The 26,656-nt window shown below is 46.7% G+C and overlaps 9 protein-coding genes across 9 annotated transcripts; 3 read left to right on the plus strand and 6 right to left on the minus strand.

Annotated features, from left to right (window-relative positions):
• Positions 1-114: 114 nt before the first annotated feature.
• EDB93DRAFT_1237945 (uncharacterized protein) lies at positions 115-3,096 on the minus strand (the record flags this gene model as incomplete). The annotated part of the gene is made up of 9 exons (XM_041451483.1): positions 115-470; positions 527-745; positions 785-1,130; positions 1,161-1,256; positions 1,322-1,399; positions 1,424-2,206; positions 2,312-2,546; positions 2,639-2,862; positions 2,905-3,096. 9 exons carry the CDS (start codon positions 3,094-3,096, stop codon positions 115-117), a joined length of 2,529 nt encoding a protein of 842 aa, XP_041312400.1.
• Positions 3,097-4,170: 1,074 nt separating this feature from the next.
• Positions 4,171-6,272, plus strand: EDB93DRAFT_1245899 (uncharacterized protein; the record flags this gene model as incomplete). The annotated part of the gene is made up of 11 exons (XM_041452371.1): positions 4,171-4,195; positions 4,246-4,284; positions 4,342-4,626; positions 4,706-4,786; positions 4,835-4,902; positions 4,954-4,999; positions 5,048-5,460; positions 5,509-5,664; positions 5,715-5,909; positions 5,961-6,130; positions 6,179-6,272. The coding sequence occupies 11 exons, from the start codon at positions 4,171-4,173 to the stop codon at positions 6,270-6,272; spliced, it is 1,572 nt and encodes a 523-aa protein (XP_041312401.1).
• A 484-nt stretch (positions 6,273-6,756) lies between these two features.
• Positions 6,757-7,915, plus strand: EDB93DRAFT_1100311 (uncharacterized protein; the record flags this gene model as incomplete). The annotated part of the gene is made up of 6 exons (XM_041446991.1): positions 6,757-6,805; positions 6,849-6,883; positions 7,165-7,185; positions 7,259-7,394; positions 7,501-7,541; positions 7,748-7,915. The coding sequence occupies 6 exons, from the start codon at positions 6,757-6,759 to the stop codon at positions 7,913-7,915; spliced, it is 450 nt and encodes a 149-aa protein (XP_041312402.1).
• Positions 7,916-8,360: 445 nt separating this feature from the next.
• On the minus strand, positions 8,361-9,692 carry EDB93DRAFT_1334560 (uncharacterized protein; the record flags this gene model as incomplete). Its single annotated transcript, XM_041455288.1, has 8 exons — positions 8,361-8,387; positions 8,557-8,615; positions 8,764-8,899; positions 8,969-8,989; positions 9,246-9,293; positions 9,478-9,492; positions 9,522-9,559; positions 9,653-9,692. 8 exons carry the CDS (start codon positions 9,690-9,692, stop codon positions 8,361-8,363), a joined length of 384 nt encoding a protein of 127 aa, XP_041312403.1.
• A 1,765-nt stretch (positions 9,693-11,457) lies between these two features.
• On the minus strand, positions 11,458-12,188 carry EDB93DRAFT_1119566 (uncharacterized protein). Its single transcript, XM_041448460.1, has 4 exons — positions 11,863-12,188; positions 11,725-11,800; positions 11,516-11,663; positions 11,458-11,480 (listed from the first exon to the last, which is right to left on the minus strand). The coding sequence occupies exons 1-3, from the start codon at positions 11,986-11,988 to the stop codon at positions 11,554-11,556; spliced, it is 312 nt and encodes a 103-aa protein (XP_041312404.1). The 5' UTR covers positions 11,989-12,188; the 3' UTR covers positions 11,458-11,480; positions 11,516-11,553.
• Positions 12,189-15,797: 3,609 nt separating this feature from the next.
• On the minus strand, positions 15,798-16,435 carry EDB93DRAFT_1245900 (uncharacterized protein; the record flags this gene model as incomplete). The annotated part of the gene is made up of 3 exons (XM_041452372.1): positions 15,798-16,042; positions 16,089-16,216; positions 16,278-16,435. The coding sequence occupies 3 exons, from the start codon at positions 16,433-16,435 to the stop codon at positions 15,798-15,800; spliced, it is 531 nt and encodes a 176-aa protein (XP_041312405.1).
• Positions 16,436-19,937: 3,502 nt separating this feature from the next.
• Positions 19,938-22,443, plus strand: EDB93DRAFT_1245901 (uncharacterized protein; the record flags this gene model as incomplete). The annotated part of the gene is made up of 5 exons (XM_041452373.1): positions 19,938-20,829; positions 20,879-21,001; positions 21,049-21,954; positions 22,007-22,081; positions 22,130-22,443. The coding sequence occupies 5 exons, from the start codon at positions 19,938-19,940 to the stop codon at positions 22,441-22,443; spliced, it is 2,310 nt and encodes a 769-aa protein (XP_041312406.1).
• Positions 22,444-22,712: 269 nt separating this feature from the next.
• Positions 22,713-23,809, minus strand: EDB93DRAFT_1100315 (uncharacterized protein; the record flags this gene model as incomplete). The annotated part of the gene is made up of 4 exons (XM_041446992.1): positions 22,713-22,991; positions 23,051-23,397; positions 23,436-23,616; positions 23,645-23,809. The coding sequence occupies 4 exons, from the start codon at positions 23,807-23,809 to the stop codon at positions 22,713-22,715; spliced, it is 972 nt and encodes a 323-aa protein (XP_041312407.1).
• A 771-nt stretch (positions 23,810-24,580) lies between these two features.
• On the minus strand, positions 24,581-26,185 carry EDB93DRAFT_1076652 (2 beta-glucan; the record flags this gene model as incomplete). Its single annotated transcript, XM_041445259.1, has 11 exons — positions 24,581-24,654; positions 24,709-24,765; positions 24,825-24,912; positions 24,967-25,081; positions 25,137-25,250; positions 25,310-25,343; positions 25,400-25,469; positions 25,518-25,540; positions 25,712-25,761; positions 25,818-25,982; positions 26,034-26,185. 11 exons carry the CDS (start codon positions 26,183-26,185, stop codon positions 24,581-24,583), a joined length of 942 nt encoding a protein of 313 aa, XP_041312408.1.
• Between the last annotated feature and the right edge of the window lie 471 nt (positions 26,186-26,656).

Raw genomic sequence — 26,656 nt, forward strand, 5'->3', positions numbered from 1 at the left:
GAGAATTCACAAAAATTCGTAACATTAGCACAATCACAGCTGTTTATGAAGAAAGTAGCTAAAGATGATAATGTTAGACAAGTTTTTCTCTAACATAGTAAGAGTTATTGAGCATTATCTGAACATTGAAAAAGTATATCTATCTATGTACAAGTTCAACCAGAAGGTGTCACAGTCCTCGAGTACTGTATCACTCATCCACTCTCGTTGGGCCATAACACCGAACCTCGGTATAAGATGAACACTGCACTCAATGTCAGCAATCGACACAATACTAGCCATGGTGTCACCATCACGCAGTGAACATGAGACTTTATATAGTCCGCTATTGCAGTCTGGAGCTGGCGAAAATGGTGTGAACCACTCGACATATGCAAAGTGAGTAGGAAGATGGATTGTTGGTGGGAAGAGCAGTGGGATGGACTTTGGTGGTAAGGTGAAAATGACTTGAACTTGACCGACACGGAATTCTATGATCAGTACAAAGTAAGTATTACATAGTAACACTGACTGACAGTTTACACACCTCGAAGATCCTTTGAATTCGCACCCAGCCTCACTAGAGCTGTATCGGATCGGTGAGCAATGACACGAGAGCCAAACTTGCGTTGTGGTTTTGCATGGACACTGTCCAAAGTAACGTGTGCATTGCCATGGCCACGGGCATCAACCGAGCACCACTTGACCTTATGAAAGACAGGCAGTCGATGGAATGGAAAATGGATGTCATGTGCCAGTACATCAACTGCATGACCGTGAAGTGGTGTGGGATCATTTCCTCAACTCTGCTGAGCAATATAGCATGCAAGGGCATCTCGAAAATGAGTAGCACCATAATCTGTAGCCAGTGTTTCGAGGCTGACGGACTTTGCGCTGGGGTGTTTCACCATGACTTGTTTACGACTGAATGTCATATCTGGTGGGTGTGAATGGTAAGGATCCAACTCGTGGCTACCAGCGAGTCGCCAACTAACATATTTTTGATGTCTTAATACTTTCTCCTTTCGTTCAAGCCAGTGGGTCATTTGGGCAAACTCGTCCTTGTGATTCATAGCGCAGTAGGCATCTTTCGCCAAGTCAATATGGAGCCGTTCTGTGTACTCTGTGTTATAATTGTCAGTTGAGCCAAACTGCATGATCATCCAAGGATAGTGACGAACAGCATGCAACTTTGGTAGGTTAAAATTGATTCGAATCCCAAGATCGATGAAAATGAGCTTGTTCTCATAAAAAAGGTCTAGCGCCTCGTCCAGTAACTGAAGGGTCTCGGTACTATGGCAAGGGTATTGTGCGAGGTACACGAAGTCGAGTAGCCCCATACAGCTCGTAGAAGGCGACCTGCATTGAGATTGTTGGGCAGACAAATGTCAATTATGATGCCGAGGAGGAAGTGGCATATCTGCGCATGTTCGGTGCCGCTTACACGTGATAAGGTGGTGATACCTTTGGTGAATAATTGAATGTGATGGTTGGGAGGAAGCCGTCGACAACGAGCATCAATTTCCGTGGCTCCACAAGCGGCCTCTAACCATGCCAAAATGTGTTTCACCAAGCCCTGATATAGCTGATGCAACACATCAGGTGTGACACTCTGAAAGATGTTCGCGAACGGGAGTTTCTCCCAGAAAGGATGTATCACAGGTTTGATTCCTACTGCGGCACATGTGCGAACAAAGGCAAGATTTCCTTGATCAAGTGCCGCGAGTGCATCCAACACCTCACCTATTTTCCGTAGGTGAAGTTGTACTGTATTGCTTTCCGTGTCGTCCTTCTCAACATCACATTTCGGGCAGTCGCCAAACTTGATTCCTGTTGCGAGAAGTTGCTCTGGATAATCACCGACAAAACTCGCAAATAAAGGGTGGCAGTGGCAAAGAGCACCATCTCCAGTGCGCATATTGATGCCCTCTAATCCAGCATGTTGCAAAAGAGCAAGCACACGACTCAGGCAAGCGTGATATAGGTTGGCGATAGACCGACGGCGTGAAGCCTTGTTGGTAATGTGTTCGAGACGAGTAGTTGGTAGATAGGCCAGAAGAATGTGAGCACCACGCGAAGGTTTGCAACAAATTTCCTTCGGGATATTACCAATGGTGAGATACACTGGGTATGTGGACTTGTTGTGAAACATAGTGACTTGTGTTTTGTCCGTCGAGATGATAATCGGAATGATGGTCCCACCCGGACAATGCTGATCAAGTTTTTTCTGAGGCATTGTAAGTTACGAAGTCCAATTGATGTCACATTAAGAGTTCTTACCTGCAGTGTTCCACCACCACTTTCCGGTATGCATGTCATGAAACAGACAAACAGTCTGATCTTCATCAGTGTAATGGCGCTCTGGTGCGAACGTAAGGTATCTTGCGAAGTTGGGATCGCCATACAGTGACTTGATGCATTCAATGATGTCGCGGTAATACACATCAAATGATTCTCCTGCAACAACGACCTGCTCCCATTGGAACTTGGGGCATCCAGTTGGAAGTTTGTGGTCGATAGTCTTATTCAGTTCATTGGTGTTCTTGAATGACAACCCTAAACGTTCACTAACCTAGTAATATTAGCTATTAATGAGTAGTACTCATGAAGCAAAAGAAACTTACTCCATCAATGGAGCAGGTCCGTAAATGCTGTAGACGTTGCTCTGCAAACTTTCGCCCATCTCGCAACCTCCCATTCAATTTGGGAATTGAAAGGATGGTATGGATTATCATCATTGGCAAGATGTGCCCCATATGCCATGTTGGCGCCATGGTCAACGGAACCATGCAACATACTTCGGCCAGCATGTGGATCAGGATAAGGCACCCTAACAAAACCAGACCAGCCTTGTACACGAGCCTCAACGTCTTGACGAGCATCCTGATGAATATCCTCCAACTTGTCACCTGCGAAGGCAAACACATCATCCTCCGGGTCGTAGTCTTCATCAGCCTGAGGTTGCAATGGTGCAGCCTCCCATTCAGGTTCGAAGAGTAGATGGTCATCAAGATCATCCTCATCGAAATCACTATCACCTGCGTGCTCACTTGCAGCACTGGCAGGCCTCTCTAACTCGTCCTCATTGCCAATTCCGGTGTAGTCTCCCTCATCCATGGCAAGCTCGGCTTCGTTGTTTGTTCTTGATCGCGACTGGCTGTAGAGTGTGTGACAACGTGGGTCATGACTCTTTGCGATATGCTGGCTGAGACCAGTCACAGTGAGATTATCACGGCCACAAGCTGAACACGTGCAGTAACCTGGATCATTCATACTTATGAAGTTGAAGTGATACGAGTGGGGGATGAATATGAATATGACGAGCAGCTACTAAAGACTGACCAAGGATACCAATACAAGTGGGGGATTTGGCCAGGAGGGATGACGAAGCTGAAACAAGGGTGTGGTAAGTAAAGGCCCAAACAAATACTAAGTTCAAGGACTAACCCACCTTAGTAAAGTTACGGTATATGCGAATATGAATATGACGAGTGGCTACTAAAAACTGACCAATGGTGCAGGATGATAGCCCATTCGCGAATGAGGAACACTCTACTCTGGGTATTCCGAAATGGGGAAGGGTGGGTAGGTATTATGGGACCATGTACAGCAGCCATAGCGAGCAGAATGGGCTGGATGATGGTGTCGTGAAGAGATGGTCCAATTTGCCGTCATTGGTGGCCGGATCAACCTAGCAGATATTAGCACTGCCTGGTAGTCAGTGCCCGATCAACCATATGAATATGACGAGCAGCTACTAAAAACTGACCGACAGTGCAGGATGATAGCCCATTCGTGAATGAGGAACACTCTGGGTATTCTGAAATGGGGAAGGGTGGGTAGGTATTATGGCCCGGGGACCATGTACAGCAGCCATAGCGAGCAGAACGGGCTGTATGATGGTGTCGTGAAGAGATGGTCCAATTTGCCGTCATTTTCAGGGTAGTCAGTGCCCGATCAACCTAGCAAATATTAGCACTGCAGCCAGCAAAGTGAGGGAAAACATACTAAGTCAGTTTAGCACCCTTCACTGCTGCTACATAATTGCCCTGTTACATTGCATTAGTAAAATTTTCAGTCCCATTCCCTTCTGTTTGACCGTCACTCACACTCGTTTAAAAAAAAAATCTGCACAGGTCCCTCGACACTCCTTTATTCTTTTGAGTCTCAAAAACAAAGAAATAATAATAAATGACTTTACCTCAGCAGGATCAAGGTAAGTGAGTATAAGCAACTCAGCAAGTGACTGACTGTGAGGCTTGACAGAAGCATGTGGTGCCAAGAAAAAAGCTATTGAAAACGCAGGTGAGTGACCAAAAACACCATCAATAAATCAAACTGACCTGAGATTCAGTTTGGAAGCAAGACAAACCAAGATGCAAGAATGCAACAGTGACATCAGGCCAAGACCGTCCTGCCCCCAAAAAGAGAACTGGCGCGTCACCGGCGCCTACTCCAAGTCGGAACTCCAGCTCCACTGGCAAGTCAAACAGGACTGTGGCATCAAGAAAGCCGTCAACACTGAGTCCATTGATACACTTAAAACTCAGTTATGGTACTTACATTGGGCACTGGCAGAATGTCATCACGACATGGTGGATAGCGACTCAGATGATGACTTGCTGGAAGCTCCACTGATGGTTGAAGGTCAGCCTAGGTCGCCGTGACAAATAAGGAAGTTCGAGTCTCACATAATCATCGTGTGCAGCGCAGTATCGATGACCAGCAAAACTCTGCCGAACTTATGCTATGCAAGATGTGGCATTGCCTAAAGATGAAGATGAGCAGAGTGCTGACTCTGATGCAAGTCAGTCCAGGGACAAACCGAGTCGGGATAGCTTACTAACTGATTCAGACAGTAATGAGAGCAGTGCCACTGACGGTGAGGATGAAGATTTGGCTGCGATGAGGCTTTCAGATGAGGTCAGCTTTGCTATATCATATGCTTGTGAACTCACGTTTGAAACTTTGAAGGTCGTGTTGGTCGTCACCAACAAGCAGCAGGTAGCATCAAAATCATGTGGCACTTCAAAAGCCAAGTTGGCCTGAGATCATCACAAACAAGCAGTAGAGACTCCTACCTGGGCCAATATGGATGTCGAATGTGCAGTTTTGGAGTCCATTGAAGATCACTTGACTGGTGGTGACTCATCAGAATTTCAACTTTCTGACAACGAAGGCACTGCACCGACTCGGAAACTTACTTCTGACGCGAAGACTCGGAGTATCGCCTCGCTCATTAAAACAGAAAGCGGAAAGGTGAAATTACTTGATCAGAACTTAGAGACTCGTAGAGTTCTTCAGTCCGCAATCGTGGAAGTCAAGTGCCACCTTTATTTCGCCAACAGCTATCCTGAACTGGTCGACAAGAACCAAGTCACACTGCAAGCATTGATAGTAGTTGCCAAAAAACGTGGTGCGCATTCAATCAAAGAATGTCTTCAATCGGACGAACGGTATGTGTCACAACTCGGTAGCTTGGTGAGTTCAACTCGCACCTTTTCATATCAGTCTCTAACCATCTGCGAGGTGGATGCTCGTGTTCCAATATTGCGCCATGAGCTGAAGGAAGACGCATGTGCACATGCCAATGGTTACTTTCACCTTGGACACACCGATACTGGGAAAGCTGCAGCGAGAAGGCTATTGGATAAGTTTGCATATATATATGCCTTGAAGTTTGATGTGAGATCTCTCCCCTTGCCTGTACTACTGACATTGTTGAAATTATACAGATCAATAACGAGGCTTCACCCATTGGAAAGAAGCCCTACCAGGGTGAACTCTTAATTTTCCTAATATATTGGCAGCTCTTTCATAGCTCGAAATCCATTGCCATCAAATTTGTGGAACGCTTCGTCGAAATTGCCAACAACAAAGGCCAGCGCCCCGAAGTCCCTATCCCTTTGCTGGCATTGGTTGCAACTGCGGTAATGTGCTTGTCGTCATTGTACGGATGTGCTGTTTAACTTGTTGCAAAGGTGTATGCAGCCCTTCTGTGGAAGTCGCAAGGTTCATCATCGAAATTCAACTTTACAGGAAATTTATTCAGCGAGACATACAACTACCATGTCAGGTTCCTGGAAAAACTGAAGAAGGACGCACCTGCAAAATTCCACTGTATGATGGCCGACATCTATGAGGCTGCACAGTGAGTTCCACTTAGGTAGTATTGCCTCGATGCTCACTTTGCTTGCAGGAAGTTGCGATACAGCGGCGCCACTGCCGGTGGCCATGCTGCTGAGCTCGAAGCATTCGACTTACTTGACCTCGACAATATGGAAGAAGACTGAATCATCCCCCGCTCGTTTTCATAGTGTACAATACGGAATCGTGAAGCTGATACATAGTCTCCCAGTTGGTCATAGCGTGCACTGTTATTTAAATTAACCTACTGCCCATATACCCATTTTTAATCAAATTTAATTTTGTTCTTGTATCTTATTCTGTCTGATTCGGTTGGAACCCTCGTCTAAGATCAAAAAATCAATTCTAAAAGTCATGCTAATGTGTTTGAATTAGTGAAAATAGTTGCTAATTCTTGTGTTTTTATTAGGGGGTAAAAAAACCGACCTAAGCTAGCTAAAACTTGAATTTGTAAAATTTAGATATAATAACGCAGGATTAGTTCTAATGTTACATCTTTAAGTAAATTTGTCTGGGGAGGGTTTTCCCGATGTTGAGCGACGATACAAAGGTTGGCTTTTATATGCAATCAGAGTCAGGTAAAATTGTAAATTCTTTCATGCGCTCGCATCGCTGGATCTCGGGAACGATATGCCACCTCATGCCCAGCTGTTGCATAGTTTTCTTCTACTTGTGAAAAGTGCTTGGTTCTTTACTCAAGTTTATCCATCGTTTTCTTTTAGGTTCTTGTGTTATTCAGGATGCGGCACCATGGCGGGTATACAGATTATGTGTGCAAAGCTATTGCTAAGGTGTTTCTCAGAACTTTCATTGCTCATCGACATCGATCATTCAAATCCAATCATCCTAGTTCCTGCCGGGATTCCGTCGATCTAAGATTTCGATTTCTTTGTTTTTGGTCCCAGTGAACTTTGTCTGACCTGTGTGACTTATGGATAGCTTCTTGCGGTAGGCTAAATAATCCAGATTGCCACACACCAGAGCGATAAAATATTTATGAAAATCATCATTCAATGAGCCTATACTATCATGATGTAGGATGATCTGTGCTGCGGACTGGTACGTAGTCAATCCGGAAGATCCACTACATCCATCTGCCACAATGGATGATTGAACGATTCAATTTCTGGAGAATGAAGCAGGGTTGCTAGAAGACGACAGCAAAGCTGCGCTGGCTGCAGCTGTCCTTGTTCGCAATGAGCTAGCTATATTATATCTTTGCCGTTTGCAGATGGGAGCCTTTCGAGTCCATAGAGGGATACCTCGTGGTAGGTCCCATTTTCCAGCCACAACGATCGAGCATGAATTACGACAATGGGGCTTGACGTCGACTTCCCTCAATCGGTTTGAATACATATATTATACCATATATAGATCCGTTTTACGCCATGGATCTTGTAAACCCTTGGGAGACAGTATGAGTCGGTCATACAAATCAAAAGATTAAGTACATGACAGTGTGCTCGGGCAAGCAGCATTGCGAAGTAAATGCAACGGTACCTTTTGGACGTCAACGAGCACCAATTCACCAACTGGAACGTTCTGAGCACAGCTTGCACACGTTTCAACGACTTCAGACTCATCTGCTGTTGCCATTCGGATATAATGATCTTTTTATCAGCGAATGATAGCAAGACCAGAAAAGGACCATCCTGGTCGTTGCGACCAACATTACCTTCACAATATCACGACGCTGCTTGGCTTAGTTCGCGTCGTTGTCACTCGCCGCAATGGCTCCATCACGGCTCAAATGCTCCGAAGGATTAAAAAAGGATCAGGCATAATTTGATGCGCGAAATGTTTCTAGGGCCTCTTTAAAGACAGTATGACAATGAGATTATTGACACACTTGCCGTTGCCTGCATGCACTCGTAGCATGTCACTTAAGTAGTCTTCTCCACCAATCATCTGAACGCTAATAGAATGTGCGCGTGCGATAGAGCAGTGAGTCAGTGACGGGTAATAAACACCCAATCGGATATTGATCATAAACTGCTCGTCGAACTAGAGAGACATGCGAAACCCGAAGAACTTACGCAAAACGCAGGAAGACTCGACGGACGACCGGGAGCTCCTCATCCGACACCACCAGCGAGAGCAATGACGAGGACGATGACAAAGCAAAAAAAACGACGAAGCTGCGGCCATGAATTCATGTCAAACACGATAATAATGTAGAACTGAACGGTTTATTTCTCCACTGAACAAGTTTCAAATTCAATCATTGGGAACGTTCAGAGTTCAGAGAAGTCGACGACGAGCTGACAAATCAAAAACATGTAAGTCACCGCATTAGTAAACACTTTTGAAACTCAAATTTGAAAGTACTTCCAGTGGAATTTCAAATTATATTAAACAACTCTCGGAAATTATTTTGGGCGCTTATCCCGAGCCTCATTTCAATCAAGAAGAGCTGGCGAAGCATATTACCTGCGCCGAGGAGCTTGGCCGAAAGGTGTGACGATCCACATAGTACTTTGGATAAGCGCCTGCCAAGATATAACAAGGATATTCAACCTTGCAGAGAACGGGTCATCAGTGAGTGACAACTTGTTCGACCTCGACGGTGATGTGAATATATATATCCTCGCAACATGCAGCATCCACTCATCGTTGTGGCTGGAAAATGGGACCTACCACGAGGTATCCCTCTATGGACTCGAAAGGCTCCCATCTGCGGACGGCAAAGATATAATATAGCTAGCTCATTGCGAACAAGGACAGCTGCAGCCAGCACAGCTTTGTCGTCGTCTTCTAGCAACCCTGCTTCATTCTCCAGAAATTGAATCGTTCAATCATCCATTGTGGCAGATGTAGTGGATCTTCCGGATTGACTACGTACCAGTCCCTGGCATAGATCATCCTACATCATGATAGTATAGGCTCATTGAATGATGATTTTCATAATTATTTTAGCGCTCTGGTATGTGGCAATCTGGATTATTTTGCCTACCGCAAGAAGCTATTCATAAGTCACGCAGGTCAGACAAAGTTCACTGGGACCAAAAACAAAGAAATCGAAATCTTAGATCGACGGAATCCCGGCAGGAACTAGGATGATTGGATTTGAATAATCGATGAGCAACGACAGTTCTGAGAAACACCTAATAGCTTTGCACATAGTCTGTACGCCCGCCGTGGTGCCGCATCCTGAATAACACAAGAACCTAAAAGAAAACGATGGATAAACTGATTTAGAATGAGTAAAGAATCAAGCGCTTTTCACAAGTAGAAGAAACTATGCAACAGGGCATGAGCTGGCATATGTTTCATTCCCCAGATCCAGCATGCGAGCACATGAAAGAAGTTACAATTTTACCTAACTCTGATCGCGTATAAAAGCCAACCTACGCAGCCCAGAAAACACTATAAACCATGAAATTCACTTCACTCACCAATATTGTCATATCTACCGCAGCGATGGCTGACGTAGCTATCGCGTCTAATTCAGATATAACACCCAAAGGTCAAAGCTGCGTGGGCAAGGGTAGGCACTTTTGCGGCCTACTACGTGCAGGCTGCGTACTTAATAGTACGGTTATCCACAGATTCATACGGATGCGCATGGAACCTCACAGGCTTTAACAACGGGATGGATTACACGTTTTTCTGCGGACCTCAACAGACAATTGAATCATACACGCCGTGTGGCTGCCGAGGTTGCTGTATATTTCAAGAGGGCCGCGATCAGCCTATATGTCACATGTAAAGCAAGTCTATCTTTCCCTACCGCCATTCGAGCTCGAGTACTAATGTTGCTCAGGTAGTGTGTAACTGTATGTTGTGCACACTGGCAAGAGGGCGTATGTTAGTAAGCCAGGCTGGCAACGACATCACTGAAATTCAATTTTTGCTATCAAGTCTTGTATTCCCTTTATATAAGGGCTAACACCTACCATTAGTGAAATTATGACACGTCATAATGTAGAGTCAGACAGAGCATTATAAGGGTAACCTCCGTGGCCAACAACTAGTGGTACGAGTGTTATTTGACTACCCTCTCATTAAGATTGAAATTGGCAACATTACTTTTGCATGATATCATTGCAGCTGCTACCCGTAAATATGAATGATATCTAGAATGCATTTTAATTTGTGATTGTGTAATTCATTATAATGGTTAAGGCCGTGGTGCACCGGAGACAATCAGACACAATGATTCATCATGTGGTCATCGTGGATCACAAGTCGGACTAGCACCGGCTCGACCTAGTCTGAATCTGCGTTACATCAGTCTACTTTCTCACATTTCCCCCCATTTCAATACTCCCACTGCGCCGAGGAGCTTGGCCGAAAGGTTCGACTATCCACATAGAAACTCAAATACGTCAAGACTCTGCTTGATGTTCTCATGCTGGAACCAGGATTAAAGTACCATCATGTCATAAACGCACTTATATTCACCTCGCCTACTATGCCTGTGTACTTACTGTCTAACACAGGGCTTTGCGGCAACGGGCGATCCAAAAAAAAGTCCGTCGCTGTTTGGCCTCATTCGTCCCTGGTATTACTATACAAGAGATTGTTTGTATCACGAGGACGCGCCGATTGCAAGAGGAGATGTCTATTAAAACCAAGTAACCATCCCGATACATTCAAACTGCAGAGTGAACAGCAGCTGCAAGATAGAGTGTGGAATACTAGCTGGCATACAAACCCAGTGAGCTTTATACTAGCGCTGGCTCTCTTGTCATGAAAACATAGAAACTCATCGACCATGCTCAGAAGATTTCCCGACCTCACCGCGGACTCGGAAGGACGAGAGGAGGCCAAACAGTTAAGGATGGAGACAATGATGATATTAAGATCGAGGATTATGAGAGATGACTGGAGAATGAAGTGACAGGTCTTGGCCGTAGCAGAGCTCACGAAATGCGATAGTGCAAAAGCTGGCCAAGAATAAGGAAGCCGCCGCTGCGGACCCCTGATCCTGCCCTGATCTAGGCAATCATGGTGAGCATTGCGAAGCTATATAGTTGGACCAGCTGCAATATCATTGATGAGCTCATTCAATTAATGTGTTATATTCAAGATTGGCAGATCGTGACCGAGCATGACGCGCTCCCTCTTTACCCCATCCAACACTTAGTGCATAGAACCACTCTAGGGCTCCCACACTATGGGCCTTTGATCCAAGTACCGCGCAGGCAGCAATATTAATCCTGTTCGTCGTCCCCTTTTCATCACAACGCGTGCTCCCGTACTATGACATTGCTTCAGTCATGTACCAAAAAATGACACGTCTGTTATGAATCACGATCGACAACGAAGTGACTCCATCACACGCAGAAGAGAGAGAGATCCACGAGCTAGCCTTTGAGGCCAACGTTAGATGAACAGATTCAAGCTGCGCAGTACGTTCCATCCTCCCAATATTGATGATTAACACCAATGGTCGCTTATTTCGACAGTATCACAAACTCGAGCTTATTGGACTACTAGGTACCATTGATCATTTTTAGATAAGTCCAAACAGCTGCGTTGCTCCAGCAGCATGAAAATATATCCAAAAAACAATTGTACTGATTGGCTCTGAACTAGTATTGCATCATCATTAATCAACCATGATACCAAAGCGAAGGAAGAAACATGACTCACTGTCGCGACGTGCCCCTCGGGCTGCCGACTCAATTCTTAGCACGGGAGTGCAAATCGTACCCTTACCCTCAGTATCCTGAGTCGCGGAGGTGAGTCGTGTGGTTGAATACTGGTTGCATAAGACCTGTTCATACTCACTTGGGGACAATAATTATCAGGGCAACAATCGCTATCAACATTGCAAGCCAAATACAGGTCCACGCATCCACTGACAGACATAGCTACTGTCAAGGCAGCAGCAACGGCGAGGAGGGTGCAACGCATTTTCTGTACGAGGTTATGTGCAATATTCTGAGGGGGATGTCGAATGATATCTAGGGAAACGCACGGGTGCGGGTAACACCGCGGTTATATGCTAACGGGTTTGGCGGGTACGGGTACGGTGTACGATATTCATACCCTTAAGCACACCTTAACGCGGGTTGACGGTGTTTGGACGGGTATGACCTACCAAATTAGGAACTTTGACAGCCTCCGAACACCGTGCTAGGATTCTCCGTGCCGCCTTTGTCTGATTCTCTTAGAGCTTGAGGATCACAACTAAATGCTATACTGATTTCTGTCATGGCTTTTGCGCCCTGTGATTCGTTCTATTGAACAATTTATCGAGCTGACACTTTACTACAGAGAAGCTTGGGTTACTGCCATAGGCCCAAGGCAAAAACTTGAGAACGGTCACTAGTACTACGTCCACTCGCCGTCTCTCCACGAAAATCACGTTGAAGCTCCAAAAGAAAGCATCTGATGCCTCGTCTACCAGGTCATGTTCCATATCTCACACTACTAGTAGTGAACTGGAGGAGTTCCTTCGATTACCAACTGTGAAGACGAAGGACCCACTTGCATGGTGGCAAGACAACTGCCGTACTTATCCGACACTACATCGGATGGCCCTAGACTATCTCTCTGTCCCAGGTATGCCACCCTTGAATCTTCTTTCAACTAATCAGCACTTATTATCTTGCTCAGCGACATCAACCGCAGTTGAACGTGTCTTCTCACAGGCTCGGCAGCTCCTTCACTTTACTCGCAACCGACTCGCACCATCAACAATTTGCGCCTTTCTCTGCCTTGGAGCCTGGGGCAGATGTGATCTTCTGGCGATGGAGGGCCTTTTAGCTTCTGCAAGGAGTCAGAAACGGAAGCGAAGTGCAGTCGAGGCTGACGAGGCTGATGAGGAAAAATAGCAATATTTATTTTGTTGTCCGAGTCGTTGAATCACTATTCTTGTTCATATACCCGCGGTGCTTACGGGTCGGTGTGTACCCGTACCCGTGGTGGGTGCGGTGTTGGCGGGTACGGGTACGGTGTTGAGTTTCCGACCCGCGGTGTTACCCGTGCGGAACAGGCTAATGATATCTCTGAGGATGTAGGACGATGATCAGCTCTTCTATCCTGCATACACTTATGGGCACGATTCTGATCTATTTGGCTGAATTGTTATTGCTATTGTTCGCATATACTCCGTTTCTCTTCTTGGCACCTTCTTCACCATACGTATATGTACTATACAGTATTGCGACTCTCATCAGTGGCTGCTGAAGGTTATGTAACACACAGTACATATACCGTACCTTATGTTTGTTTTCACCTCAGCGTTGTTCCAAAGCCTCGCTGAGGTATGTCGTCCAGTAACAACTTACACTGACTCGTACCTAGACTCTAAACTATTCTAGGTACATCACAATACAGCATTGTTCCAAAGCCTCGCTGAGACTCTAAACTATTCTAGCGAACTGCTATGAGATGGCGGAATTTTCGGCAGAACTTGCAGGAGCGTACTCATTTGATTACGACCATTGGATCATAACTTGCCTGCAAGCATCAACAATTCTCCTTTTTGTAACTACAGAACGTTCGCTCGAATCACCGGTAAATCTCTCACTCATTGCTTCGTCATTTGAAGCTGCCGTGACCCTGCCGGCGCAGGGATGACGTTGAGTAGTCGATCGATATGTACTCGGTCAACATCTCACGTCAATTTCTCTCACTCACTCGTTGCTCCCTTATGTGCAGTACCTGCAATTCGCCTATGCCATTGGGACTCGGAGGCCAGTGACCCTGCGAGATATTTTCTGGAAATTAATTCTCATTCTCATCCTTGGCATGCGCTTAGGGGTAAAAGTCCGCCATTCTGCCAGCCGGATCTGCCAAACTGGTTCTGGTTCGAATGCAGACTCATACCCATCGGCGGGTGTAAGAGAGCCCCCCCAGCATCCGACAACCATGGACTAAATACAACCAAACACCATTTCTCTGACGATTTACCGAAACTTTTGGGATTTCAACCCTCACCGGATCAGCTCCATACTATGGACCATCTGAAATTCTATCCTGCCATGTACACCCTTTCTTTGATCCCAACAGACATCATAAGTTTGGTCAGTTGTTGGTAAACTCGCAAATACCTTGGTACATCCACATCAAAATTCAAGTGAGCTGTAACATAATACTTCTTCTTCATTCTGTATACAGGTTCAGTACTTTTCCAGTACCCGCTTATTACATATGTCACTTATTACCATTGGCACATTCTGGCATATTCTGACAGATATACAAGGCTATATTAATCTGTCCTACTATTAAGACGGATAAGTAGGTATGATCTTGACCCGACAAGGTCCTTTTGGATATATATATAACAAAGCTAAGCTAGCCACGGTCTCCAGGGGCCTCCAATTGCAAGGATGCCTGTATACCTACTACTCCTGCACCACATCATTATCACCCGGAATTCAATCAAATATAGTTCTGTAGCAATCGGCCAGCCCGGATCATCACAAAATCAGAACACCGCCAAGAATGACCGCCATGAAGCCGTGTAGCATCTTTATTTCGGCCGCAAGTGCTCCAGAAGTTGATGTCGGAGTTTGGCTCGCAGAGGTTGTAGTAGATGAAACACTCGTCGACCCGACGGATGACAGTGAGGACCCGTCGGTTGATGTATGCGAGGTCACAGGTCCCGGTGCAATACTAGTAGCAACACTGACAGTCGTGGTTGCAGACTGACCTACGTGTGACGGTCAACACCAAGAAATGCAATCACTGCATGACTGCTAAGCGCTAGATACCTGAGAATGTACTTGAACCGGAACTGGCCGAGGAACCTGCGCATTAATTACGTATGAGACACGTTTTTCACTCAATGCATACAAAAGACCCACTGTCAGTGCACAAGTTGCTGTAATAGAGCCAAGCAGTGCCTTGGCTTGTCGTATTACAGCTCGTATCAAAGCATGACTGAATGGCCGCTTGAAAGGGCGGGGAGGTGCAGACGCATGTGCTATTCGAGCTATGTAATAATTTTTAGACAAATTTATCGGCTCGGATTGCATAAAACGCTCACAACGAATAACAGCCAGCTGCCGTCGCAGCTGTCCCCGCACAGACTTGCGCACATTGAGGAAGGGTATAATTCTGTGCAACACAGAAACCGAAAGTCAGAAAGAAAAGAAAACGAGTGAACGGTGCATGCTCAGCAGCGAGGTCTAGCACAAAGAGTTTTGGGCGCTAATTTTTACTAGCTGGGGTTTGTCATGAAGCGGGTAATTAATCGAACCATCAATCTCTGCGACCTGCGGCCACGTTCCCCATATGCACCATATTTATCTACAACAACGAAGCACTGTATGGCCTAAACCGCAAGGCGATCGGCATTTGGGGTGTAAAAGGTGATGCTGCGCAATGCACAAGTGGAACTTGGACTCTTTAAAGCCGTGGCTTCTGTGAGCACTACTTACCATTTTGCCGGCGTTGCCCTGCTCATAAACCCACGTTATTTACCGAATACTCGAAGTGATGACGCTACCAAGGGGTGAAAAACCAATTACGATGAATGTATCTGAATGGCGCCTGGTTACCTCGAGCCCTGAAGGGAAGAGTAATGCCAAACAATGGGTATGTGTGTAGTAATCCAACATTGTAGTCCTGGTTGACGTCTAACGACGAGCTCAAGATTCTGGAACATCCAAGCAAAGTATGTAACAACTAATAAAATAGCAGAAGATATCAAAGTGGTTTTACCCCGCGGTTACGATGTGAATATGGATATTCTATTTGACCATCTGACTGGATCACACGACGAGCGCGGCTCCAATAAGGGTGCCAGCAAGGGCAACGAGCCCACCAAATGCACTGTTGAGAGTAAGTGCATAACCTGTGGCAGCACTAGACGAGGTTGCTGCTGAAGTTTTGGCAGACGAAGTAGTGGAGACGGGAGATGTGGGGGTCTTTGTCCCGCTCGAGGTCCCGCTCGAGGTCGTTGTCGGGACCGTAGTTGCAGTCCCGCTCGTGGTCGTGTTCGAAGAGCCACCCGAAACTATTCTCATCAGCCCAAGGTACACACTTGGGAAAGAATGACATACGTGATGCACACTCAGATTGTTGAAGCGCTTGTGCCTGAGCGATATCGGTAGCAGTGCAGTTAGCCTGCAGACACGCGCCAGCAGCAGCCTGGAATGCAGTGGAGGTGCAAACACAAGAAAGGTCGGTGCTAACATCGAGGATGTGAGATTTGGAATGCTCAAGTACTGTTTGAAACATAGCCAACTTACAAGCTGGAGCAACCTCCTGCGGAGGCGGCTTGATTCGAGCATGAAATTACACAGTCTGAAACTCCGCTTGGAGTTGCAATTGCAGATGTCGTAGTCGTGGATTGGGCGTTGGCAGCTAGAGCTGCTGCTGCAAGGACGAGAAGTGACTTGAAAAACATGATCGGTGTATAGTACTCGTAAGTTGGCAACAGGTAGGTTTTGCATTTAAAGTGTAACCGTGGGAAGGATGTCGGGGTAGCTGGCACTTGCTGGCATCTATTGATCGATCGAATACGCAAACTACACCCTGGCAGGTCCAGAAAGTGCTTAGCAACCTGGCCACTGGCAGGAGGATGTAACTTTTCGACAGGTGCCGAGGCACATCGGACTTTTGCATACGAGGATTACGGAAATCGTGACCATCATATATTCATGCGGTGTAGGGAGAACAGGTAGTGTTCTTGAGTAAGTGCATGAGCATCAATCTGCATAAATGTTCTTTTCTGTTAGACTGTTTTCTCAGAGAAGAGGGCCCGTCCAGCACCGGACCTTTTACAAAGGAAAAAAAAGACTTGGCGTCCAAGTGATGGGAATTCTCACAACGTGGCTTTCGTACGGAGTCTGTAACTCCCGCTTAGTCGGTTACACCCGATGATGATCGATGTTGTTCCTAAATTCCTCAATTCTGAGACCCACTTGAATTAATAATCACGGTCTTTGTCTATACTGACAGACACATTTCTTTTGTCGATGTATAGGAGGAATCCATTTTCAAATCTTACGTCGCAGGCTGGGCTCGGGGGTGCCTTCAAGGTGGAGCACGAAGTGCCCAGCCCATCTGTTACCGAAGGCACAGCACAGTTCATGGCAGTCCCATAGGTAGGAGCTCGTTTTAATGAAACAGACAGCGCCACGACTCCGCAGGTGACAAAAAGGAGAAAATCACCGCAACGACCGAAATTGATGACACGTCGACCACCTTCGATCACGCGCTTGGAGCCCTGCTGAGTAGCCGCCGTAGGCCAGGATAATTGGGAGTAGTGTTAGAACCGATTCATACACAGAGCAGCAGAAGACTAGTGCATTAAAAAGCGTCGGTATCTGAATCTCAGTATGAGGAATCGGGTCAAGGTTCTTGCGGCGTGCGGTTACATCCGTCTTATATAAATTTCGTGTTTCATTTCCGTTCCAATCACTGTTCAGTGACGCGAATACAGGGAAAGCATTGAGTTGCGAGTCCCAGAAGACAGAACGGAAATAATAACACCGCCTGAGAACAGGTGAGAACTAGACGATCATTTCCGTAGGGCCGGAACCTAATTGAGCTGTCAAAACACAGTGAATCAGCGCGCCACCATGGAGCACAGTAATAATCGACAACACTGACCAGTCTATGAAAGATTTGACCCATGGTTAGGAATGAAATCAGTGCACAAAGGTAATATACAGCAGCTTCAGCCAGCTGCGAAAATACTTCAATGTAACAATATTTTGTACTCACCTTGCCATTGTTCAAAATCACAATCGAACGTGAAGTTTTAGCCAGCAGTGACGTTAGCTAGCGCCAAAGCGACGGAATAGTATCCATTATTTTGTCCTGATGCGCATGCGCATACAGTAACAATATTGACTGATTGGCAAAAATGAGCGAAAACAACATTCGTCAGCGTTCGCCCGGTAGAAACGGTGGTAAGAGGAGTCGTTGTGCCAGAGGCCCAGAGTCGTCCAATGCAGGACGGGGCAAAGTGTACACTGATCGATGCTTAGTAAAATGGTGATATTCTCTGCTACGGACATTAGTAACTAGATCAATATGACACTGTGAAGGGTAAAGTTTCACCATAATTTCACCTATGACGATTTGTGATGCGTGTTTCCTTATGGGTTGCATCCGTGCCGAATGGATATAGGGCTTGAGGACCAAGTCGACTTCTCGGAAGTCGCCACGTCTCATATGCTATACTGTATTTCCGACAGCGGCATAACTGGTTTCAGCCGTAATTTCATAAATATGAGGAGATTCCCGCGCGTTGAAATCTGAATCCATGTAATAACCTGGAAGAACCTGCGGTTAAGTACAGCAGAATACGTACCCTATGACATACCTCTGCGGAATTTCTGCTACGTCGAAGTGGTGCCCTTAGTTGGGCCTTAATCTGAAGTGTGATAACTTGATGGATGGTCCAGAGCACATTCGTGCCAGAGCGGCAGAGTCCGCTACCTTTGCTAGTCAACTTTGGAGATCATGGAATGCAATCACGAGTATGGCGGCTATAGACGTACAGCTGTGCAATTAGATGAAAGTAGTATACAATCACACCATGGGCGCAATCAGGATAAGTTGTTAGGTCGAATAACCTAGAAGCTGGCAGACACGAACTTGAACGTCGCCGTCAGTGTTGGCAAAACAAATGACGGTTAGATGACAACAATAATGGTGTGCAACATGCATGAAACGAGACAGTACAATGCGCTACATACGAAATGATGGGATGAGCATGCAATTTTGATTGTGGCTTGAGTAGTCCATCGTCGTAGAAAGTTGAAGTCCCGACGTTGCTTACTAATCATCAATACCACGCCCGCCCGTAGTATGATAGTCTAGGTCACATGATCTATTCTACTCGCCCGTCTCACATATCTATGAATCTAAGTAGTGCCTCTCTGGCATTCCACCTGCATCACCCTGCCTTTGAGCCAGGGCTCATACAGTGGTATGTTAATTAAATAGCAGTGTACTTGTAGTGACTACGGTGTGAGGTGCCAGCTGTACCCATTAATGTTATCTCTACTGTAATAGTTTGCTCAAGTTCAAATTTTTTATTCGATCGACGTGGTTGCTAGCTTCATCAGAACTGCGGGGTCTCGGATGGCATGTCCGTTATCACCGTGACCCAGGCTCGGCGCCCTCGCCGAGGCTGCGGTCCTGGTCAGGAACATTTCCTTTTGCTGTACAGCTTTCAAAGTAATCCTCTTCGAGCACAAAGCACATTTTGTCACTCATATTTCCAGTCTTGAAGCTTCATCAGCTCCATGAAGCCTCACACAGAGCTCCCTTCTATTCCCTCACGAAGCCTTACAGTTTTTTTCACCAAATTTCTTGAGCCTAGTGACAAAGGGTAATCATAGTCGGTCTAGAGTCTAGACCTGGCTCTAGTTCTGGCTGGACCTGCCTGGATGTTTTCATCGTTGAACCTAGGGTCTTGACTCGGTCATTCGTATCATTCTAATACATTTTAGGTTGCCCTGGTTCTCCGAGACTCACGGTTCGTCAAAAGTGTAGATTTCGTTTGTGCAACCATACACGTAACCCCCCACCTCTTTCAAGCTCCAGATTTATCACGATCAGACACGCTGTGAGCTTTCTCTCGGTTCTCTCCCCGTGTAATTCCCATCTCTGGATTTAGACGCGCTCTATCATAGAGGCAGTCTAAAATGAAATAATATCGCAGCAAGCTTAAAAAGCCCCACATACCATAATACGTGCGGCATCTTAGCCTCGACCGGTCTGATTCAATACTTAGTAGGGTCACCCGAGCTCGACTAAGCTATCTTAAAAGAGTCTTCCTCACGCGGCACTGGACGTCCATTTCTCTTTCTCAAACTACGTTCTCCCTTTGTAGTAAGGTCTCTGCTTCTTCATATTTCCAAGGTTATCTTTTCCTTCCTGCTGGCCTCGGGATGCGATCTGCCTCGTATGCTCATTATCCGCCGTCTCGCTCGGGTGACCGACTGAGCGACGGCAACGACAACCCGCGAACGCTTGGCGCTCGTCCACCCAATGACAGTATGCGCCCGCGCAGCATCTTACGCAAACCAAACCCTCTACTTCCTCCTTACCCCATAGATCACTCCTTTCAGCAACTTCCTCGACCATCGCGACCTCTTTCCTTGACGTCTCGCATGGATATGTATCCTCCGTATCAAACCCCCAGTTTACTTTCCTCAACGTACAATGACTCCCCCCGTTCACCCGCCACCCCATATAGTCGTGGTCATGTACCGTGGATACCTCGTGGGTACGAGTCGAAACACCAGCAACATCATCATCCTTCACATCTCGCCGATTACCAGCAATCACCTCGCGATCATGGTGACAACCAAAAACGTACTTCCCTGCCACCACATGCTTTCCAACAACAGCAAAGTGGTGCTCATGATGTCTTTGCGTCCATGCCAGACATCAGGCGCATACCCAGACCATCGTCCGCGGATATAGAGAGGGACAGGCAGGCTCGCGCATGTGGGCTCCAACTGGATTATACGTCACACCACAATGTTCCCCCTTCCTCAAACATCCATCTACCACGAGGTAGCAGGCCCCTCGAAGAAGATCAACCCCAGCGCGAGCCGAAGACGCTGTTAGACCGTGGAAAACCTTACGCACCCCGACCGAAGCCGCACATCCTGTATCCTCGGCTCGACAAGCTTGTTCGACGTGAGAAACATCGTGCAATGGATCACATCTCTTTTGACGAGGATGTAATCGAATTATATAGAGAAGATGGAGATTTACGAGAGAAGCTTCGTGAAAAGCGCAAGGGCGGAGCTGAGAAGAGAGATCCAAAATTTCGTCTGTTCTGTTTGCGTGCAGGTTTTGCGTTACACTAACATTGCGACAGGTGTTAGAGAGGCGCCACTGCGTGACGTACTGATTCATGCATCATCTACGATCACTATCAACGAACATCAGCACGACGTACCGACCCTTGTTGTTGCCTGTGTGGAAGAGCTGACAAGAACGGGTGCTTTCTTCTCTTCCCTGAATTGATTCATCATTTACCCTCATCAGGCATTTACCAACAGGGGCTGTTCCGCACACTGCCTAGCCGCGATCGGTACATGCAGCTGATTGACATTTTCGATTCCAGTGCCGATTATGGGGCTAAATTCAGCATGCGCGGGCAGACCATGCCGGACATCTGCGCTGTCTTGTCTACATTCATCTCCTCTCTCCCTCATCCTCTCCTTGATCCCAAACTTTACGGTGGATTTTGGCACTGGTGCGTGAAGCCCAGCGTGAAGCGCGAAGAGGTCAAGCGAAGCCATCAGGATGCGGAGGAAGAGGAGAAACGCGCTAGAGGCGAGCTGCCACTGATGCTTCCCATGTCACCCAAACAGCAGCATAAACAAGCTCAGGACAACCTTCACCTTGGTCACGACGGTGAAATCGAACGCCATCAGATCATGATCGCACAGATAATTCTCCGCTTCCTGCCTATAGGCCATCTCTCCCTACTGATTTACCTCTGCGGATTTTTCACCCAACTTCCCCTTTGTCCTGAGAACGGCATAGAATTCGAGGATATCGCGCGGATCTTTGGGCACAAGATTTTTGGTGCGACAGCGAAAGTGTCGTCACAGAAGATGATGGTTTGGTTATTAACGAGATGGCACAATATCTCAGAAGGTCTCCTCACTGATGCATGCGGAATGTCGCGGCCGTCCACCCCTGTGCTCAATCAGAAGGAGCTGCCTGATAGTGAACAGAGCGGTGGTGGCCCAATGGTGAAGACCCCTAGTTCGCGTCGCAGTCGTTCGTCGGACAGTGATCGTTCCTCGTATTCATCTTCTCCTCAAGATCAAGTGGGATCCAGTACCACTCGGTACCGCAAGAAACGCAGCATAGAATCCACACCAAATTCAGGTGAGGACGAACTGCCAAGACCTCGCCGACTGCCAAGGCGAAATCGACTAGGTCTGTCTATGTAATCTTCCAATCGCGTCCTTGCTCGAATAAACGTGTACAGGTCGCCAGAATAGCGCGTTCATTTCGCACCGAAGGAAGACTTCTGGACAGGAACTTTCAGACGTGTTCTCAAAGGGTGGGTGTTTAGTGGAGAAACAAGATGGTTTCTTATTTTTTTTCACAGCTTTTGCGAACGCGCTGATCAGTCCCTCATCATCGGACTCGAAACTTCCTGAACGCACTTCGGGGTCTCAGCCAGAAAGCATACTTCTCGATACTCGAGTACGCCTCGCGCGCCTGCAAAGCGATCTTCAGCGCAACAATTTGGTCGTCGTGGACGCTATCAAGGAATCATTCAAGGCCAGTGATGAAGCGCGCTTACTTTCTGAGAAGATTGAGCAGCTAGAAAAGACATTCGGGGACACAAAGTCGCGCAATACAAGTACGCTTGCCAGCACAAGGGAACCGCTGCAGGTCGGCATTTTGAAGGCAGCGTGACTACACTAGAAGATACAAGACATCGCAGGGATAGATGTCGCATAATATATGGTAGTATACCTTACTTACACGATTCTAGGGGTACTGCTCGTAATTGAACTGTAGTTTTGCGGATGAATGTACACATATTTAATGCGAAAGCTTCATCTGCGAGATAAATTACAAGTTGTTGACAGGTTAAGTGCGCATGCTACTGGTACAGAGAACGTGACCAAAGTGAACGAGTTAAAGGGAACAGCTCCAGGCAGTCTTGGCCACTAAACACGCATTCAGTCACCTCTTGCTGCCGCCTTTGCGGCCTTCTGTTTCTTCTTCCTTTCTTTTCTCTTCGCACTCCCGTTCCTACGCCTCCCGAAGTACGTGTTGATGATCTCCCTAAGCAACTCCTTCAGTAATCCGCCTTGATACGCATTCTCCTTCGGAAAGATTTTCTTCGTCCGAAGAGTGTATTTTCTCAACTCTGCCAAGGATTCAAACAGCTTTACAGGCTTCCCAGTCCTCGCTGAATCAACCAGGTCTACGAGGTTGACATGCGTGTCCCAAACGCACTATACAACCAACCAACTCAGCGCACTACAAACTCGACCGCAATAATAGAATCACAAACCTGGCGACACGCCTGAATCGAATCCGGAACAGGATCAATCCTCAACACACGACACAAATTCTGCCAGTTCGAAAGGTCGTTTCCGTCAGTTCCAAAACGCGCGTTGAATTCCTGTACGAGCGCGTCCTTGAAGCCCTCTCGTAGTTCGCGCCTCTGCGGATCTTTGGTGTCGATTCTGAGGACGCTGACAAGGCGGTCGAAGTTCTTGTTTGAGGACTGGTTTTCTTTGAAGGAGAATGAGGCGAATTGAGCAAAGAAGGCGGCGAGAGGCGTGTCGTCGTCGTCCGGAGGTGGAGTGGAGCGTGCGCCTTTCGTTGGCGCTTTCGCGCCTTCTTCGCTATACATTTCTGTCAGAATAAATTCAAAGGAATTGGTTGGAGCTTACCTCTGTGCCAGAGGACATGGTATATGGGAGGGCTTAAAGAATGCAAGAGATGGGAGACACCCCTGTGCTGTGCCACTGCCGCATCGCGAACCGTCTTATTATGTAACGAATTTCGAAGCCACTCGAAGCTCGTGCCACCCCCATTACCCACGAAGAACCATGCAAAGAGGATCGTCTCTCTCTATATATGGTAACTGAGATGAAGATACCCCAGAACTCAATAGCTGTAAAACAATGAATGCATGTGAATCGGCTCTTGACGAGTACGAGTCACGGTCAACGTGTGGGCCCGCGGGACACCTGTCTTCAGGTAGTTCTTCGAAGCGTCCAGAAGCCGGATCTACTAGCGAACAATGGCTTGACTGGATGTCCATGTCGTTTGCTTGTGTGCGTGATTCTCTGCCGTGAAATTTATCGAGCTAGTATTGTGTGCGTTGCACAGATACATTGAGCACGAAAACGTAAACCGTAGGTACGCTCCCACGGACGGCGCACTGAAGGGCGCTTCCCGCACCCACATATTACGACCATGCACGAGGTCCTATACAATTACAAGCACCCCAGATTGGTATCAGTGTGCGAATTTGTAAAAAGTCTCGTGTTGTGGGGGTGGTTGGTTGGGGAGTGGGCGTAAAAATACACCATCTCCGAGTCTGCCGCGACTGCACGGATGCCATGAGGCAACTAGAATCATGTACACATAGTCCTGATCAAGAACTTCGCGAGGGAACGAGCCCTTGTTTCGAGGCACATGCTCAAGCATTTCAATAGTGAACTGTGGGGCCAATGTGATTAGGATCATAATAGATAAAACATTGAGACGTTACGAGAAGCATGCTGTACCGAGTTTCGCCGTTCTTGTGACTTTAAAAGCAGATGTTATTGTGTTGCGGTAATGAGGAGTTAGTGTACGAGTGAAAAGTAAGGACCCCAAAGTACTTATACGCTTGCAAATCGGCCCCCGTCGGCTACGCGGAGGCCACCAGATTCGATGCGCTCATGTGCCGAAGGTGTGCTTCATTTCTACGTCACATTTACAGATCAAAACTGTAAGGACTCTGGTTACTGGGCATGCAAATAATGTTATTTACAATTTACACGATACTTTGTAACTTGCTAGCACGGCATTCGACAAAACACAAACCTCACTGGTAGATGTTCAACGAGTTGAACTCAAAATAAGCATTCTTGAATGCTGATGGGTTATTATTCACGTAGTCTGACGATGTGGGATGAGTCTTTCGAAATACTCACCAGAAGAGTGTGTACTCACCGGCACATGTAGATGGACATCCAGACGCAGCGTAAACTGCACCTGCCCAGTCTCCGCCTAGTCAAGCCACGTGTATCAGGTCAGGTGAAAGTTCAAGAACAACGATTATCACACACAGAATGTAAGGTTAATGATGATGTTCTGGGGTCCAAAATGAGTGGAGAGATCGCAATCAGTATCGGGAAAGTTTGCGGCAGGTGTCCCCTTTGGAATTGCGTTCGATTAGGTATTCAATAAAAGTCTGTGGGAATAACATACCCAATGGCTAGTATCGATGCTTGGCCCAGGAGACTTGACGTCGCTTGGAACAGAGCTACTCGTCCTCTCCCAAAAGAAAATCTTGATGTAACTTGAACGCTTTTCAATCGCATACCTGACCAAGGTGTTCTGTTATTCGGGTAGAACTAATGACCAACATGGGTGCATACCAGCCACCCCCGTTGCTGTTGAATTGCGGGCCGTAACTCTTATCGTCGTTGATACTGACCCCACACCCCGCATTGCCGTTATCGTATGCGTAGCAGTCTGTACCACGGACGGTGCTAAATTCAATTTGCATCAGGAACCACCAAATACCTGGAGACTCGATAAACGACCTGACCCTGACATTGAGCGAGAAGAGGGCATCGTGCAATCTGAAAACAAATTTTAGTACCTATCTATATCGTTCGCTCCCCGAACATGATCTTACTGGAGCTCGTGTGCAGACTGCATGTATTGGGGGTTTGATCGTTGACACCTTCTACAATGTCGATTTCGCCCTGTAATCATGAGTTATGACAAAAAAAAAAACATCAATATGAACATACTCCATTCGGCCAGTTTGCTCCCACTTCCTATCGTGAATGTTAACGAATGAATTATCCTGTTAATGAGACTAACCCTGTTGGATCAATAGCATCACGGTGCGCTCGTCAGACGTCAAAACACTGGGGAAAAGGATCATCCTGACCCTGACCGGTAGTCAGCTTTAAGCCAATCAACCACAAGAGATGGCACGCACAAATAGCTGGCCATGTCCCACAGCCTTGTGGCATATGCGCAATGTCGAAACTGAATTAGATTAGTGACATTCTTGGAACTCGTGCCATAAGTCCATGTATGCGTACATTGCTACATGAGTTTCGTACTGGGAATTTGACATGATTCGAAAGGATTTTCTTCCTGGGTCGGAGGAGGACAGTTTCGTAGTATAGTCGGCTCGGAGCGTGAGTTTATTATTAGCCACTGAAACGAGTTTATCTGCTCGGGCAGTGCTTTCGTTGACATAAGTCCTGGATGGTGGGATAAATGAGCCATCAGACACGATTCAGGCGATGCCTTACACTCTGCCATGTGTGGGATCCGTGATGGCCTGGAAACTAAATGCGTCAAGGAAGCTCTGGCCTGCGAGTTGGCTCGATCTTTGGTACGTCGCACCCAACGTCACTGTTACAGCGAGGGCAAGTATGACGAGGAAAGGAAAGTCGATACGCATGATGACTAAAGAATGGATAGATAATCTTCAATCGGTGACTGAGGCATTTCTGAGGCATGTTGAAACTGTCTTTATAACAATGAAGCCCCATAGTGAATCTGATGACGTCTCCCAGTGCTCTTACCTGCAAATAATATATTTGACAGTGCGTGGTCAACATGGAAATGATATGGAATGGTCAAAGGTACTGTGTGTTCCATACCGACGCCACTCGGCCAGGATGTAGCTTGTGCGTTTCCGAAACGAAACACTCAAGATGGATAATTATCACCAGCCTGGGCGATGAACAAAGACAAGCCTCAGACTCGTAAAGCCGAAACGCCCGTATGACAGGATCGGTGCCTTTTGATTTGTGCAGTCCCTGTCCTCTTAAAATAAATCAGGTCGGATTATCGCACCATTAGAGCCTGTTCTGAAAGGTAACTGCACGTTAACCCCAAGTCGTTTCGCAAGTTCTTGCAAAAATAGGAA

Source organism: Suillus bovinus, assembly GCF_016758785.1.
Source record: "Suillus bovinus strain UH-Sbo-P2 chromosome Unknown EDB93scaffold_4, whole genome shotgun sequence".
In the NCBI taxonomy this organism is placed as follows: domain Eukaryota; kingdom Fungi; phylum Basidiomycota; class Agaricomycetes; order Boletales; family Suillaceae; genus Suillus; species Suillus bovinus.